Source organism: Bombina bombina, chromosome 3, assembly GCF_027579735.1.
Source record: "Bombina bombina isolate aBomBom1 chromosome 3, aBomBom1.pri, whole genome shotgun sequence".
Classification (NCBI taxonomy): domain Eukaryota; kingdom Metazoa; phylum Chordata; class Amphibia; order Anura; family Bombinatoridae; genus Bombina; species Bombina bombina.
Window position 1 is genome coordinate 155,866,054 of NC_069501.1, and position 12,490 is coordinate 155,878,543.

Below are 12,490 nucleotides of genomic sequence, written 5' to 3' on the forward strand. Positions count from 1 at the left end.
AATGTCGCCGCCACTATAATAAACATATTAACCCCTAAACCACCACACTCCCGCCTCGCAAACGTTAAATATTATTAACCCCTAATCTGCCGTCCCTAACATCGCCGCCACCTACCTACATTTATTAACCCCTAATCTGCTGCCCCAGTGTTGCTGCCACTATACGAAATGTATTAACCCCTAAACCTAATTCTAACCCTAACACCCCGTAACTTAAATATAATTAAAATAAATCTAAATAAAATTACTATAATTAACTAAATTATTCCTATTTAAAACTAAATGTTTACCTGTAAAATAAACACTAAGCAAGCTACAATATAACTAATAGTTACATTGTATCTATCTTAGGGTTTATTTTTATTTTACAGGCAAGTTTGTATTTATTTTAACTAGGTAGAATATTTATTAAATAGTTATTACCTATTTAATAACTACCTAGCTAAAATAAATACAAAAGTAAGTGTAAAATAAAACCTAACCTAAGTTACAATAACACCTCACACTACACTATAATTAAATAAATTAATTAAATTAAATACAATTAAATAAATGAAATTAAATTAGCTAAAGTACAAAAAAACACTAAATTGCAGAAAATAATAAACAAATGACAAGATATTTATACATAATTACACCTAATCTAATAGCCCTACCAAAATAAAAAAAGCCCCCTCAAAATAAAAAAAACCCTAGCCTAAACTAAACTACTAATAGCCCTTAAAAGGGCCTTTTGTGGGGCATTGCCCCAAAGTAATCAGCTATTTTACTTGTAAAAAAAATACAAACAACGCCCCCAACAGTAAAACCCACCACCCACACAACCAACCCCCCAAATAAAATACTATCTAAAAAAACCTAAGCTCCCCATTGCCCTAAAAAGGGCATTTGGATGGGCATTGCCCTTAAAAGGGCAGTTAGCTCTTTTGCGGCCCAAACCCTAACCTAAAAATAAAACCCACCCAATACACCCTTAAAAAAACCTAACACTAACCCCCTGAAGATCGACTTCCATCCTCAAAGAAGCGGCAGAAGTCTTCATCCAACCGGGCCAAAGTCCTCAACAAAGCAGAGAGAAGTCTTCATCCAAAGCCAAGCGAAGTGGTCCTCCAGACGGGCAGAAGTCTTCATCCAGACGGCATCTTCTATCTTCATCCATCCGACACGGAGCGGCTCCATCTTCAAGACATCCAACATGGAACATCCTCTTCATCCGATGTCTAAAGACGAATGAAGGTACCTTTAAGTGACGTCATCCAAGACGGCGTCCCTTAGATTCCAATTGGCTGATAGAATTCAATCAGCCAATCGGAATTAAGGTAGAAAAAATCCTATTGGCTGATGCAATCAGCCAATAGGATTGAACTTCAATCCTATTGGCTGATCCAATCAGCCAATAGGATTGAGCTCACATTCTATTGGCTGATTGGAACAGCCAACAGAATGCAAGCTCAATCCTATTGGCTGATTGCATCAGCCAATAGGATTTTTTCTAACTTAATTCCGATTGGCTGATAGAATTCTATCAGCCAATCGGAATCTAAGGGACGCCATCTTGGATGACATCACTTAAAGGTACTTTCATTCGTCGTTAGTCTGTCGGACGAAGAGGATGCTATGCATCGGATGTCTTGAAGATGGAGCTGCTCTGCGTCGGATGGATGAATATAGAAGATGCCATCTGGATGAAGACTTCTGCCCGTCTGGAGGACCACTTCGCCCGGCTTGGATGAAGACTTCTCCCGGCTTCGTTGAGGACTTCGGCCCGGTTGGATGAAGACTTCTGCCGCTTCCTTGAGGATGGAAGTCGATCTTCAGGGGGTTAGTGTTAGGTTTTTTAAGGGTGTATTGGGTGGGTTTTATTTTTAGGTTAGGGCTGCAAAAGAGCTAACTGCCCTTTTAAGGGCAATGCCCATCCAAATGCCCTTTTCAGGGCAATGGGGAGCTTAGTTTTTTTTAGATAGTATTTTATTTGGGGGGTTGGTTGTGTGGGTGGTGGGTTTTACTGTTGGGGGGGTTGTTTGTATTTTTTTTTACAGGTAAAAGAGCTGATTACTTTGGGGAATTGCCCTGCAAAAGGCCCTTTTAAGGGCTATTGGTAGTTTAGTTTAGGCTAGGGGTTTTTTTTTATTTGGGGGGGCTTTTTTTATTTTGATAGGGCTATTAGATTATGTGTAATTAGTTTAAATATCTTGTAATTTGTTTATTATTTTCTGTAATTTAGTGTTTGTTTTTTGTACTTTAGCTAATTTAATTTAATTTAGGTAATTGTATTTAATTTAGTTAATTTATTTAATTATAGTGTAGTGTTAGGTGTTATTGTAACTTAGGTTAGGTTTTATTTTACAGGTACTTTTGTATTTATTTTAACTAGGTAGTTATTAAATAGTTAATAACTATTTAATAACTATTCTACCTAGTTAAAATAAATACAAACTTGCCTGTAAAATAAAAATAAACCCTAAGATAGATACAATGTAATTATTAGTTGTATTGTAGCTATCTTAGGGTTTATTTTATAGGTAAGTATTTAGTTTTAAATAGGAATAATGAAGTTAATGATAGTAATTTTATTTAGATTTATTTAAATTCTATTTAAGTTAGGGGGTGTTAGGGTTAGGTTTAGACTTAGATTTAGGGGTTAATACATTTAGTATAGTGGCGGCGACGTTGGGGGTGGCAGATTAGGGGTTAATAAATGTAGGTAGGTGGCGGCGATGTTAGGGACAGCAGATTAGGGGTTAATAATATTTAACTAATGTTTGCGAGGCGGTAGTGCAGTGGTTTAGGGGTTAATATGTTTATTATAGTGGCGGCGATGTTGGGGGCAGCAGATTAGGGGTTAATAAGTGTAGGTAGGTTGCGGCAACATTGGGGGTGGCAGATTAGGGGATAATATATATAATGTAGGTGTCGGCGATGTTGGGGGCAGCAGATTAGGGGTTCATAACTATAATGTAGGTGTCGGCGATGTTGGGGGCAGCAGATTAGGGGTTCATAACTATAATGTAGGTTGCGGCGGTGTCCGTTGTGGCAGATTAGGGGTTAATAAATATAATGCAGGTGCCGGCGATGTCGGGGGCAGCAGATTAGGGGTTAATAAGTGTATTATTAGGGGTGTTTAGACTCGGGGTTCATGTTAGGGTGTTAGGTGTAAACATACATTTTATTTCCCCATAGGAATCAATGGGGCTGCTTTTTTGCAGGTGTTAGACTTTTTCTCAGCCGGCTCTCCCCGTTGATTCCTATGGGGAACGTACAACCAGCTCACCTCTGACTTAAGCAGCACTGGTATTGGAGTGCGGTAAGGAGCAAAATTTTTGCTCAACGCTCACTTCTTGTCTGTTAACGCCGGGTTTGTAAAAACTCGTAATACTATCGCTGCATGTAAGTGAGCGGTGAGGGAAAACTGCTCGTTTGCACTGTATAGCCTCTAACGCAAAACTCATAATCTAGCCGAGAATTTGTAAAAGTACTGCTGGATCTAAATCTAAATGTATTAAAAATAAAAAATAGAAAGTGCAAAGCCAATCTGAAATGTAAAGTAACATAAAATACACAGCACAAAGTGTAAGTGTGTATATACACATTTTAACACAAAAATATATATGTATATAATCATATAAATACATATGTAAAAATATGCAACAATCGCTGTGCTACTTACTCCCTTCTTTGACGGCATCAGAACAAGGCTACCATTGGAGCCTATGGAAGCACGCGCTCATGTGCGCAATGCTTCCCGCTTTACTTGTAATACCAGCGCGCGCTGGTATTACTCAGTGGAGCGCTAATATTGCTTGCATGCAAACAATATTTACCGCTTCACTTGTAATCTAGCCCACAATATTAAATTCCATCTTTAGAAACTGTAAAATATTATTTGCTACTTTTTATGAATTTCAAGAACATAAATATGTTGACATTGATAAGAAAACAATTGTTCAAAACTGAGGGTAAAAGTAAACAAATGGGATTAGAACTTTAAAGGTCATTGCTTGATAGGAGATAGAGACAATCCTACGGAAGCTAATATCAGGGCAGTGAAGTGGCATTAGAGAAAATCATAGGATTACAGATACAGATTTAGAATTGGTAACTGGAGTTGTTTGCACAATGTGTTTCATGTGCTCTAGCAATCCACCAAACCTAGAGGGTTTTTATCAGATACACTGAATAACATAAATGTAACACATACCCTTATAATGGTGTCTATATAAAACTAAAATACTTAGCTGAAATGTTATTAAATATGTCTTTAAAATATCTGATACATTTAGGTAAAATATTAAGTTAATTTATCAGAAAAAGGATTCTATTTAAAGATTATATATCATGGTCCATTTTTAAGGCATTATGAAACATTTTCAAAATAAAAAAAAATAATTACTAAAAATTAATTTGCTACAAAGAATTAAACTTGCTGAAATAATGTGTATAAAGAATAAAACTATTTGGTTTTACGTTTGCTTGATGGAAGTACAAATCCTATAAGTAATGTGCTCATGTAAGCTAATCTTTAAAGCTGAACTGCTTGACAAATTAAAAAACAACTGTATTTTTGTTTTGCAGATGATGGACAGACAGAAAGTGAACATGTGGCATTAACACTAAGTCCCAATATGGCTTCAAAAAAACATGAACTGGATGACTGTGCTAGAGACTCCGGATGTTACATTACGTTAGACAATTCCGATAACAGCAAAGATAATGACTCTCAAATTCTGTGTGAAAGTGTAAAGAAAATCACCATCACTGACTTAGCCTAAGTTTAATTAGATACATCTTATCTTTGTTGTGTGCATCAAGCGCAGTATTATACACGTAAACATGGGGGGTGGGGACACAGATTTGAACAATTTACAATTTCATTCAAAGTTTACCTCTGGGGGTTACATGGCATAATACGAAAACAAATTAAATATTAACGTAAAGGGACATTAAAGTAATTTTTTGTTCTATCTAAAAGATTTTCTTTAAAAAAAAAATATCTAAACGTTTTTCACTGAATAAAAATAAAAATAATATTGTGTGTATAAATATATGTGTGTGTAAATATATTTTTATTTATATATATATATATATATATACACATAATATATATATATATATATACATAATACATATATATATACAGTATATATATATATATATATATATATATACACACACAGATATATATTTATATATATACATACATATTTAAATAGCATTATAAAGATTTGCTTAATTACCCTTTAAAAATAGACATCCAAAAGCTAAACTACTAAAATACATGAACACATTTTGTATGTATTATCACGTTTAGACACAAGATAAACACTCACAATAAAAAGAAAAAGAAAACTGCATTTCAGCACATTTTTAACACATTATATTATTCTGCTTTGTAAGTAATATTTATAATTTTGTGTATAGTGTAAATATTTGTTTATATGTTCTGTTCTACTGGATGGTATGTGTTTTATTTTTTATGTATAACACGCGCCCTCATTGAAATCTATTATAGTTTGTTGTACATAACTTTTGTATTTAACTGAGATGTTTGTTTTTTTTGCTCTGTTTTCTAAGTCGTTCAAACCCATTTGAAACGCAGCTGTTTGAATAAGTCATAATAATTATATCATACACTATAACCTGGTTTTCTTACACTTGGGTGAAAAGTATATACAGTATGTATTTTTTCTCAAAGAGTTATAGCAAACCTCCAATGCAAAATTGACACACATAGGCTAATTAAATCTTTGGATGCAAGTTTTTTTTTTTACTTAAAAAATATAATTAATGATGTAGGCAATTAAAAGTGTCATATAATTTTGTGTAATTTTATCATTAACATTTTAGAAAGTCCAAACACTTTATTGCAATTATAAATTAGCATTAAAATGATCAGATTTTAGTCACGTGCAAGTTTCATAGTTTAAAATGTTATCTGAGCTCTATGTTTAACCTTTTTATCCCAGGAATTAATCATATTTAGTCGCAAGTGAAATAAGCATGTGAGAAAACATTAAAAATTAACCACCAAAGTTTGTCAATCAAAAGAAGCCAAAATGTGATGTCAAGTGGTAAAGATTGTTGAATTAGGCAAATCCAAAAATCATGAAAAAACAAACAAGAAAAAACATTTAATGTATGTTCTGATCAAATTGAATCCCAGTGCTATTAAAGGTTGGAGCGGCTTCAAATTTGAAAACCACATTTAGATATTTACTGATTTTAAAATTCCATGTTTTCATTTTTAAAGCGCTGTCACACATTATATCCATTATTATTTTGGAGTAGATTTTAACAACTTTTTTCCTCTGGCCACAGTAAACTGGACATTTTCTTTATACTCTTCACACCAATAACATGGACACTACAAATTAATGTCTGTTTAAAGGGATATGAAAGTCAAAATTAAACTTTATGATTCAGGCAGAGGAAGCAATTTTAAAGGACTTTCAGTCTTTTTATAATAAATTTACTTTGTTCTACTGTGTCCTTCATTGAAAAGCATACCTAGGAAGGCTCAGGTGCAGCGATACCGGCCAGGTGGCTAAACATATGCTCAGGAGCTAACTTTAATTATGTTTTTAACCCTTTGCAGGGGTTATAAACACTGTTATGTACAAGCAACAGCACAATAATTAAAAGTTCTAACACAATATAGCATTTTGTTTTTTTTTGCACTTTCATGTTTCTATGGCTACACTGGGCATCCAGCTACAAAAAATACCCAATTATGTTTAATCAGCTGACCAGCCAAAACAGCGCCCCCTTGAGGGAAGATAATGGGTTACAACAGATTTATTTTGTTTAGAAATTATAGAACACGTAAAATCAATAAGAATTCCATTTATACTGCTTATTTGTCACCTAGGTAGACAAACATACAAACCATCTAACAAACTTGTATGCCACAAATTGTAATCCTTTTTTATATTGTCTTCCTTTATTATTTCTTTCTTTCTCTCTTCTTAAGCAAACTAATGGTTACTTATGTGGTCTAAATAATGTGCAACAGGTTGCTTTGATAATCACATTATTTTGCATTTACTATCATACAGTAGATTACTAGAGCTTATTGTACTAATGCAGTATTTTTATAATTTTTGTTGTGTACTTAGAAATAGTTTTTATACAGTTAGGTAGCTTGGTTTAGATACAAACATAATATAAAAATTTTTTAGGCATTTCAATTCCTGTTTTGTATTTAGTTGATATAATATTTATATATATATATATTGTTTTCTAATTGAATTTATTATTATTAAAAATAAACAGAACACAAAAATATTGCTGTGACTTGGAGTTTTAATACAATTCCTAAAATAGAAGAATCTGGTGTTAATTCTGCATGTGTATAATTTAGGAAGAAATTTATAATGTGGGCATTTTATTAAATCCAAAATCTTAGACCTTTTAGTTGTAAGCAACAGATGAACAGGAAAAGGCAGCACAATTTTACTCTACCAAGAAGCATTAATAACTGTAAAAGTATTAAATACATGTTATAAACTGATATAACATAAACTGATATACCATATATTTATAGATAGATATCTCTATATACCTATACGTTCACTTACAATTTATAGCTACCATTATCTTACTCTAATTATACTTTGGTGGAACATGAGAAAGAGTTTGGGAAGGTTTTTTTTTCAGAGTGCTAATATATGTGTTTATTCTAAATTGTTGGGGTACCAAAACTATAACACATAATTCCTATTTTGTAGGGACCAAATACCCAGATATAGTACTGAAACATAGTAAGAAGCGCTAAGAGTTTTTTTTTTTTTTTTAAACTTTATTTTTGAAATTTTTAAAGAGGAACTTGGACAGCCCCACATAACATTATGCAATAACAATCATCATAAAGCTTGTACAGTTTCAACAATATAGGTGAGTTAGTTTTGAGTCCGATAAGTTTGTTTCCTGAGCTATGTGGCGCAGCCAAGCCTCATATATAACCATAAAACATAAACAAATACAACATTCAAACAACAATTAGTGGTTAATGTCGACCAAAGGATAGGGTTGAGGCCCGAAGGCGTCATATCATTGATTACATTAAGGTACCTGCCAACGTCCGGTTAGAGATTGACTTACAACAGTACATGTTTCTCCTCCTTTGGTCGTGCTCAGTGTCCTCACTCAAGAAGTGGAAACTGAAATAGTGATTGGTACAATAACAGTGGTAGTTAAACCTAATGAATCAAGTGTCCCTTCCATAGGAAAATGCACGTGTCGGCGGATGAGTGCAGTCACAGTCAGGGAGTTGCCTCGCCCAGGCTATAATCTATATAATGTCAGTGTAATCTGTCAGGTGTCTGAGTCAGGTCCCTGTAGGCACCAGCGACCATGTAGGTTTTCATTTAGGATGAATGCAGAATGTTGGAAGGGCTGTAGCAGTTTTTTCCTTAGACCACCTGGCAGGTAAAGTAAATATGCTCCCCATTTAACTACAAATGCCTTTACTCTAGCTTCACGGTCCCCCTGGGTGTCTGCATGTTCTATCAGTAGCTGTTGGTATAATGCATGGGTAAGCTTTTTAAAAGGAGGTTCTCTAGTTCTGACCCAGTATTGTAGAATTAATTTCCTGGCCATCAGCACAACTAAGTTTAGAAATCTTTGATGGTTACGTGTTATAGAGGTGTCCTGGAAGAAGAGTACATGTGCTGCTGTCAATTTTATATTAGTTTTAAGTATCTTGGACAGCCAGAATGTAACCCTGCCCCAAAATCTCTGCACCTTGGGGCAGCCCCAAACCAGGTGTACCATATCTGGGGTGGGTATTGAACATTTGGGGCATTCATCCACAGCGTCTTTAACCCATTTGGATCTGATTTTGGGAGTTATGTATGCTTGATGTAGTAATTTTATTTGAGATTCACGTAGGTAAGAGGATAGTGTGGCTGTCCTGACTGCCAGTATGCTATGTGTGATATGGTCTTGTGTGACCTCCGGAATCCCCTGTCCCTGCCACTTGAGTGTAATATTCTGCATTGTTTGCGTCTCATTATATGTCATTATGAGTTTATAAATGGGCGTGATAGAGTGTGTTCCTTGAGAGGCCAAAGTACAGAGAGTAACAATTTTGGTTACGTCTAAGGACGCCAGGCCTTCCATTAGGAGACTCTGAACATAATGTCGGCTCTGAAAGTAGGCAAACCTGTGTGCGCCAGGGAGATTATATTGTGCTTGTAGGTCTGGGAAAGGAATTATTTGATGCGTTGCGGGGTTAATCAGTTGTGCTACCATTGTCAATCCCTGACGTTCCCAGTCTTTAAAGACAGCGGTCGTGTATCCCGGTATGAAGTTGGGGTTGCCTTGAAGAGGAAGGAATTTACTAAATGTAAATGTCATCCCCCATGTTTTACAAAGTCTGGCCCATGCCCTCAGTGGGTCCCTGAATAGTATGTTTTGCTTGATTTGTGGGGGAAGGGATGGTAGCGGGGTGTGTGGCAAAAAAGCAGGGTGTGTGGGAGCTAGTAATTCTTTTTCCACTGGGTGACAGAAATAATCCGAGTGTGCCAACCAGCCCACAATCACCTTTACCAAAGACGCCCAGTTGTACCATTTAAGATTTGGGAGACTAAGCCCACCCGAGCCAATTGGCATTGCTAAGTGTAACCTGTTGATCCTTGGCTTCCCATGTCGCCACACAAACGTGCCAAACAGGGTTGCCAGTTCACTTAAATCTCTTTTTGTTAGCAAAATAGGAAGCATCTGGAGGGGATAGAGCAGTTTTGGTAGGATAATCATTTTTAAAAGTTGGATTCTACCTGTGAGTGACAGTGGTAGGTTTCTCCATCCTTTCACTTGGTTTTGGATGAGGGTTATTGTTTTGCCTATGTTTAGGTGGTATAATTTGTTAGTGTCGACGTGTAGATGGATCCCTAGGTATGTGAAGTGACCTGCAGTTATTTTCAGGTCAATGTCTTGTAGTGGGATTTTTTGGGTATTAAGTAGCCACGTTAGTTCCGATTTATCTATATTTATTTTGTAGCCCGATATGGCACCAAATTTAGTTAACTTATGTAACAGTTTGGGTATATTGTTGTGAGGGTTAGGAACAAATAGAAGAAGGTCGTCGGCGTAAAGTGATAAGTGTATGATTTGTCTATGAATTTTCATACCTTCGCTACTTTGGCGAATGTGACATGCCAAGGGTTCTATCGCCAAGTCAAAGAGCAACGGGGACAGGGGACACCCCTGTCTAGTCCCCCTTTCCAGTAGGAATGACGGGGATGTTTGGCCATTGACAATTACCGAAGCAGAGGGCGAGGTATATAGTTGTTGGAGTACATTGAGGAAGTTCCCAGATATGCCGAATTTTTCTAAGGAGGTGTAGAGGTGGTCCCATTCTATTCTATCAAACACCTTCTCAGCGTCAATGGCGAGAAGGCATGCGTCTGTATTGGGTCTTTGAAAGTCATGGTAGTATGAGTTGTTATAGTGGGATATGACAGCTAGTGTTTTCCTGATGTTAATTACTGAGGTGCGGCGTTTGATGAAGCCGGTCTGATCTGGGTGTATTATGTCTGGGAGCATTTCCGCCAGTCTATCCGCCAATATCTTTGTAAACAGTTTTTAGTCACTGTTGAGCAAAGAGATCGGCCTGTAAGAGGAGGGAAGCATGTGGTCTCTGTTCGGTTTAGGGATTATGCATATATTAGCGTCTGTAAATCTTGTGTCTGGTATTGATGTACCTTGTAAGTAGCTAGTGTAGGTGTCGGCTAACACTGATGCTATACAGGGAGTGCAGAATTATTAGGCAAATTAGTATTTTGACCACATCATCCTCTTTATGCATGTTGTCTTACTCCAAGCTGTATAGGCTCGAAAGCCTACTACCAATTAAGCATATTAGGTGATGTGCATCTCTGTAATGAGAAGGGGTGTGGTCTAATGACATCAACACCCTATATCAGGTGTGCATAATTATTAGGCAATTTCCTTTCCTTTGGCAAAATGGGTCAAAAGAAGGACTTGACAGGCTCAGAAAAGTCAAAAATAGTGAGATATCTTGCAGAGGGATGCAGCACTCTTAAAATTGCAAAGCTTCTGAAGCGTGATCATCGAACAATCAAGCGTTTCATTCAAAATAGTCAACAGGGTCGCAAGAAGCGTGTGGAAAAATCAAGGCGCAAAATAACTGCCCATGAACTGAGAAAAGTCAAGCGTGCAGCTGCCAAGATGCCACTTGCCACCAGTTTGGCCATATTTCAGAGCTGCAACATCACTGGAGTGCCCAAAAGCACAAGGTGTGCAATACTCAGAGACATGGCCAAGGTAAGAAAGGCTGAAAGACGACCACCACTGAACAAGACACACAAGCTGAAACGTCAAGACTGGGCCAAGAAATATCTCAAGACTGATTTTTCTAAGGTTTTATGGACTGATGAAATGAGAGTGAGTCTTGATGGGCCAGATGGATGGGCCCGTGGCTGGATTGGTAAAGGGCAGAGAGCTCCAGTCCGACTCAGACGCCAGCAAGGTGGAGGTGGAGTACTGGTTTGGGCTGGTATCATCAAAGATGAGCTTGTGGGGCCTTTTCGGGTTAAGGTTGGAGTCAAGCTCAACTCCCAGTCCTACTGCCAGTTTCTGGAAGACACCTTCTTCAAGCAGTGGTACAGGAAGAAGTCTGCATCCTTCAAGAAAAACATGATTTTCATGCAGGACAATGCTCCATCACACGCGTCCAAGTACTCCACAGCGTGGCTGGCAAGAAAGGGTATAAAAGAAGAAAATCTAATGACATGGCCTCCTTGTTCACCTGATCTGAACCCCATTGAGAACCTGTGGTCCATCATCAAATGTGAGATTTACAAGGAGGGAAAACAGTACACCTCTCTGAACAGTGTCTGGGAGGCTGTGGTTGCTGCTGCACGCAATGTTGATGGTGAACAGATCAAAACACTGACAGAATCCATGGATGGCAGGCTTTTGAGTGTCCTTGCAATGAAAGGTGGCTCTATTGGTCACTGATTTGTTTTTGTTTTGTTTTTGAATGTCAGAAATGTATATTTGTGAATGTTGAGATGTTATATTGGTTTCACTGGTAAAAAATAAATAATTGAAATGGGTATATATTTGTTTTTTGTTAAGTTGCCTAATAATTATGCACAGTAATAGTCACCTGCACACACAGATATCCCCCTAAAATAGCTATAACTAAAAACAAACTAAAAACTACTTCCAAAACTATTCAGCTTTGATATTAATGAGTTTTTTGGGTTCATTGAGAACATGGTTGTTGTTCAATAATAAAATTAATCCTCAAAAATACAACTTGCCTAATAATTCTGCACTCCCTGTATCTGGACTTAGAATCTTATAGTACTCTATTGGAAGTGAATCTGGACCTGCAGCTTTCCCTAATTTTGAACTACCAATGGCGCGTATCACTTCTTGTACATGTATGGGGGCATTAAGACTGTCTTTTTGAGCATCAGAAAGTCAAGGTACTGTAACGCTGCGCCAAAATGTGTGTTTATCT

General features: G+C 36.7%; 1 protein-coding gene across 1 annotated transcript in view; it reads left to right on the top strand.

Moving 5' to 3' along the window:
• SAMSN1 (SAM domain, SH3 domain and nuclear localization signals 1) overlaps nt 1–5,016 on the top strand; it is a 365,841-nt gene extending 360,825 nt beyond the window's left edge. The window contains exon 16 of the mRNA XM_053705191.1: nt 4,573–5,016. Coding sequence (XP_053561166.1) covers nt 4,573–4,769 — 197 coding nt within the window. The 3' untranslated portion in view covers nt 4,770–5,016. The remainder of the gene's footprint in view (nt 1–4,572) is intronic.
• The last annotated feature ends 7,474 nt before the right edge of the window (nt 5,017–12,490 follow it).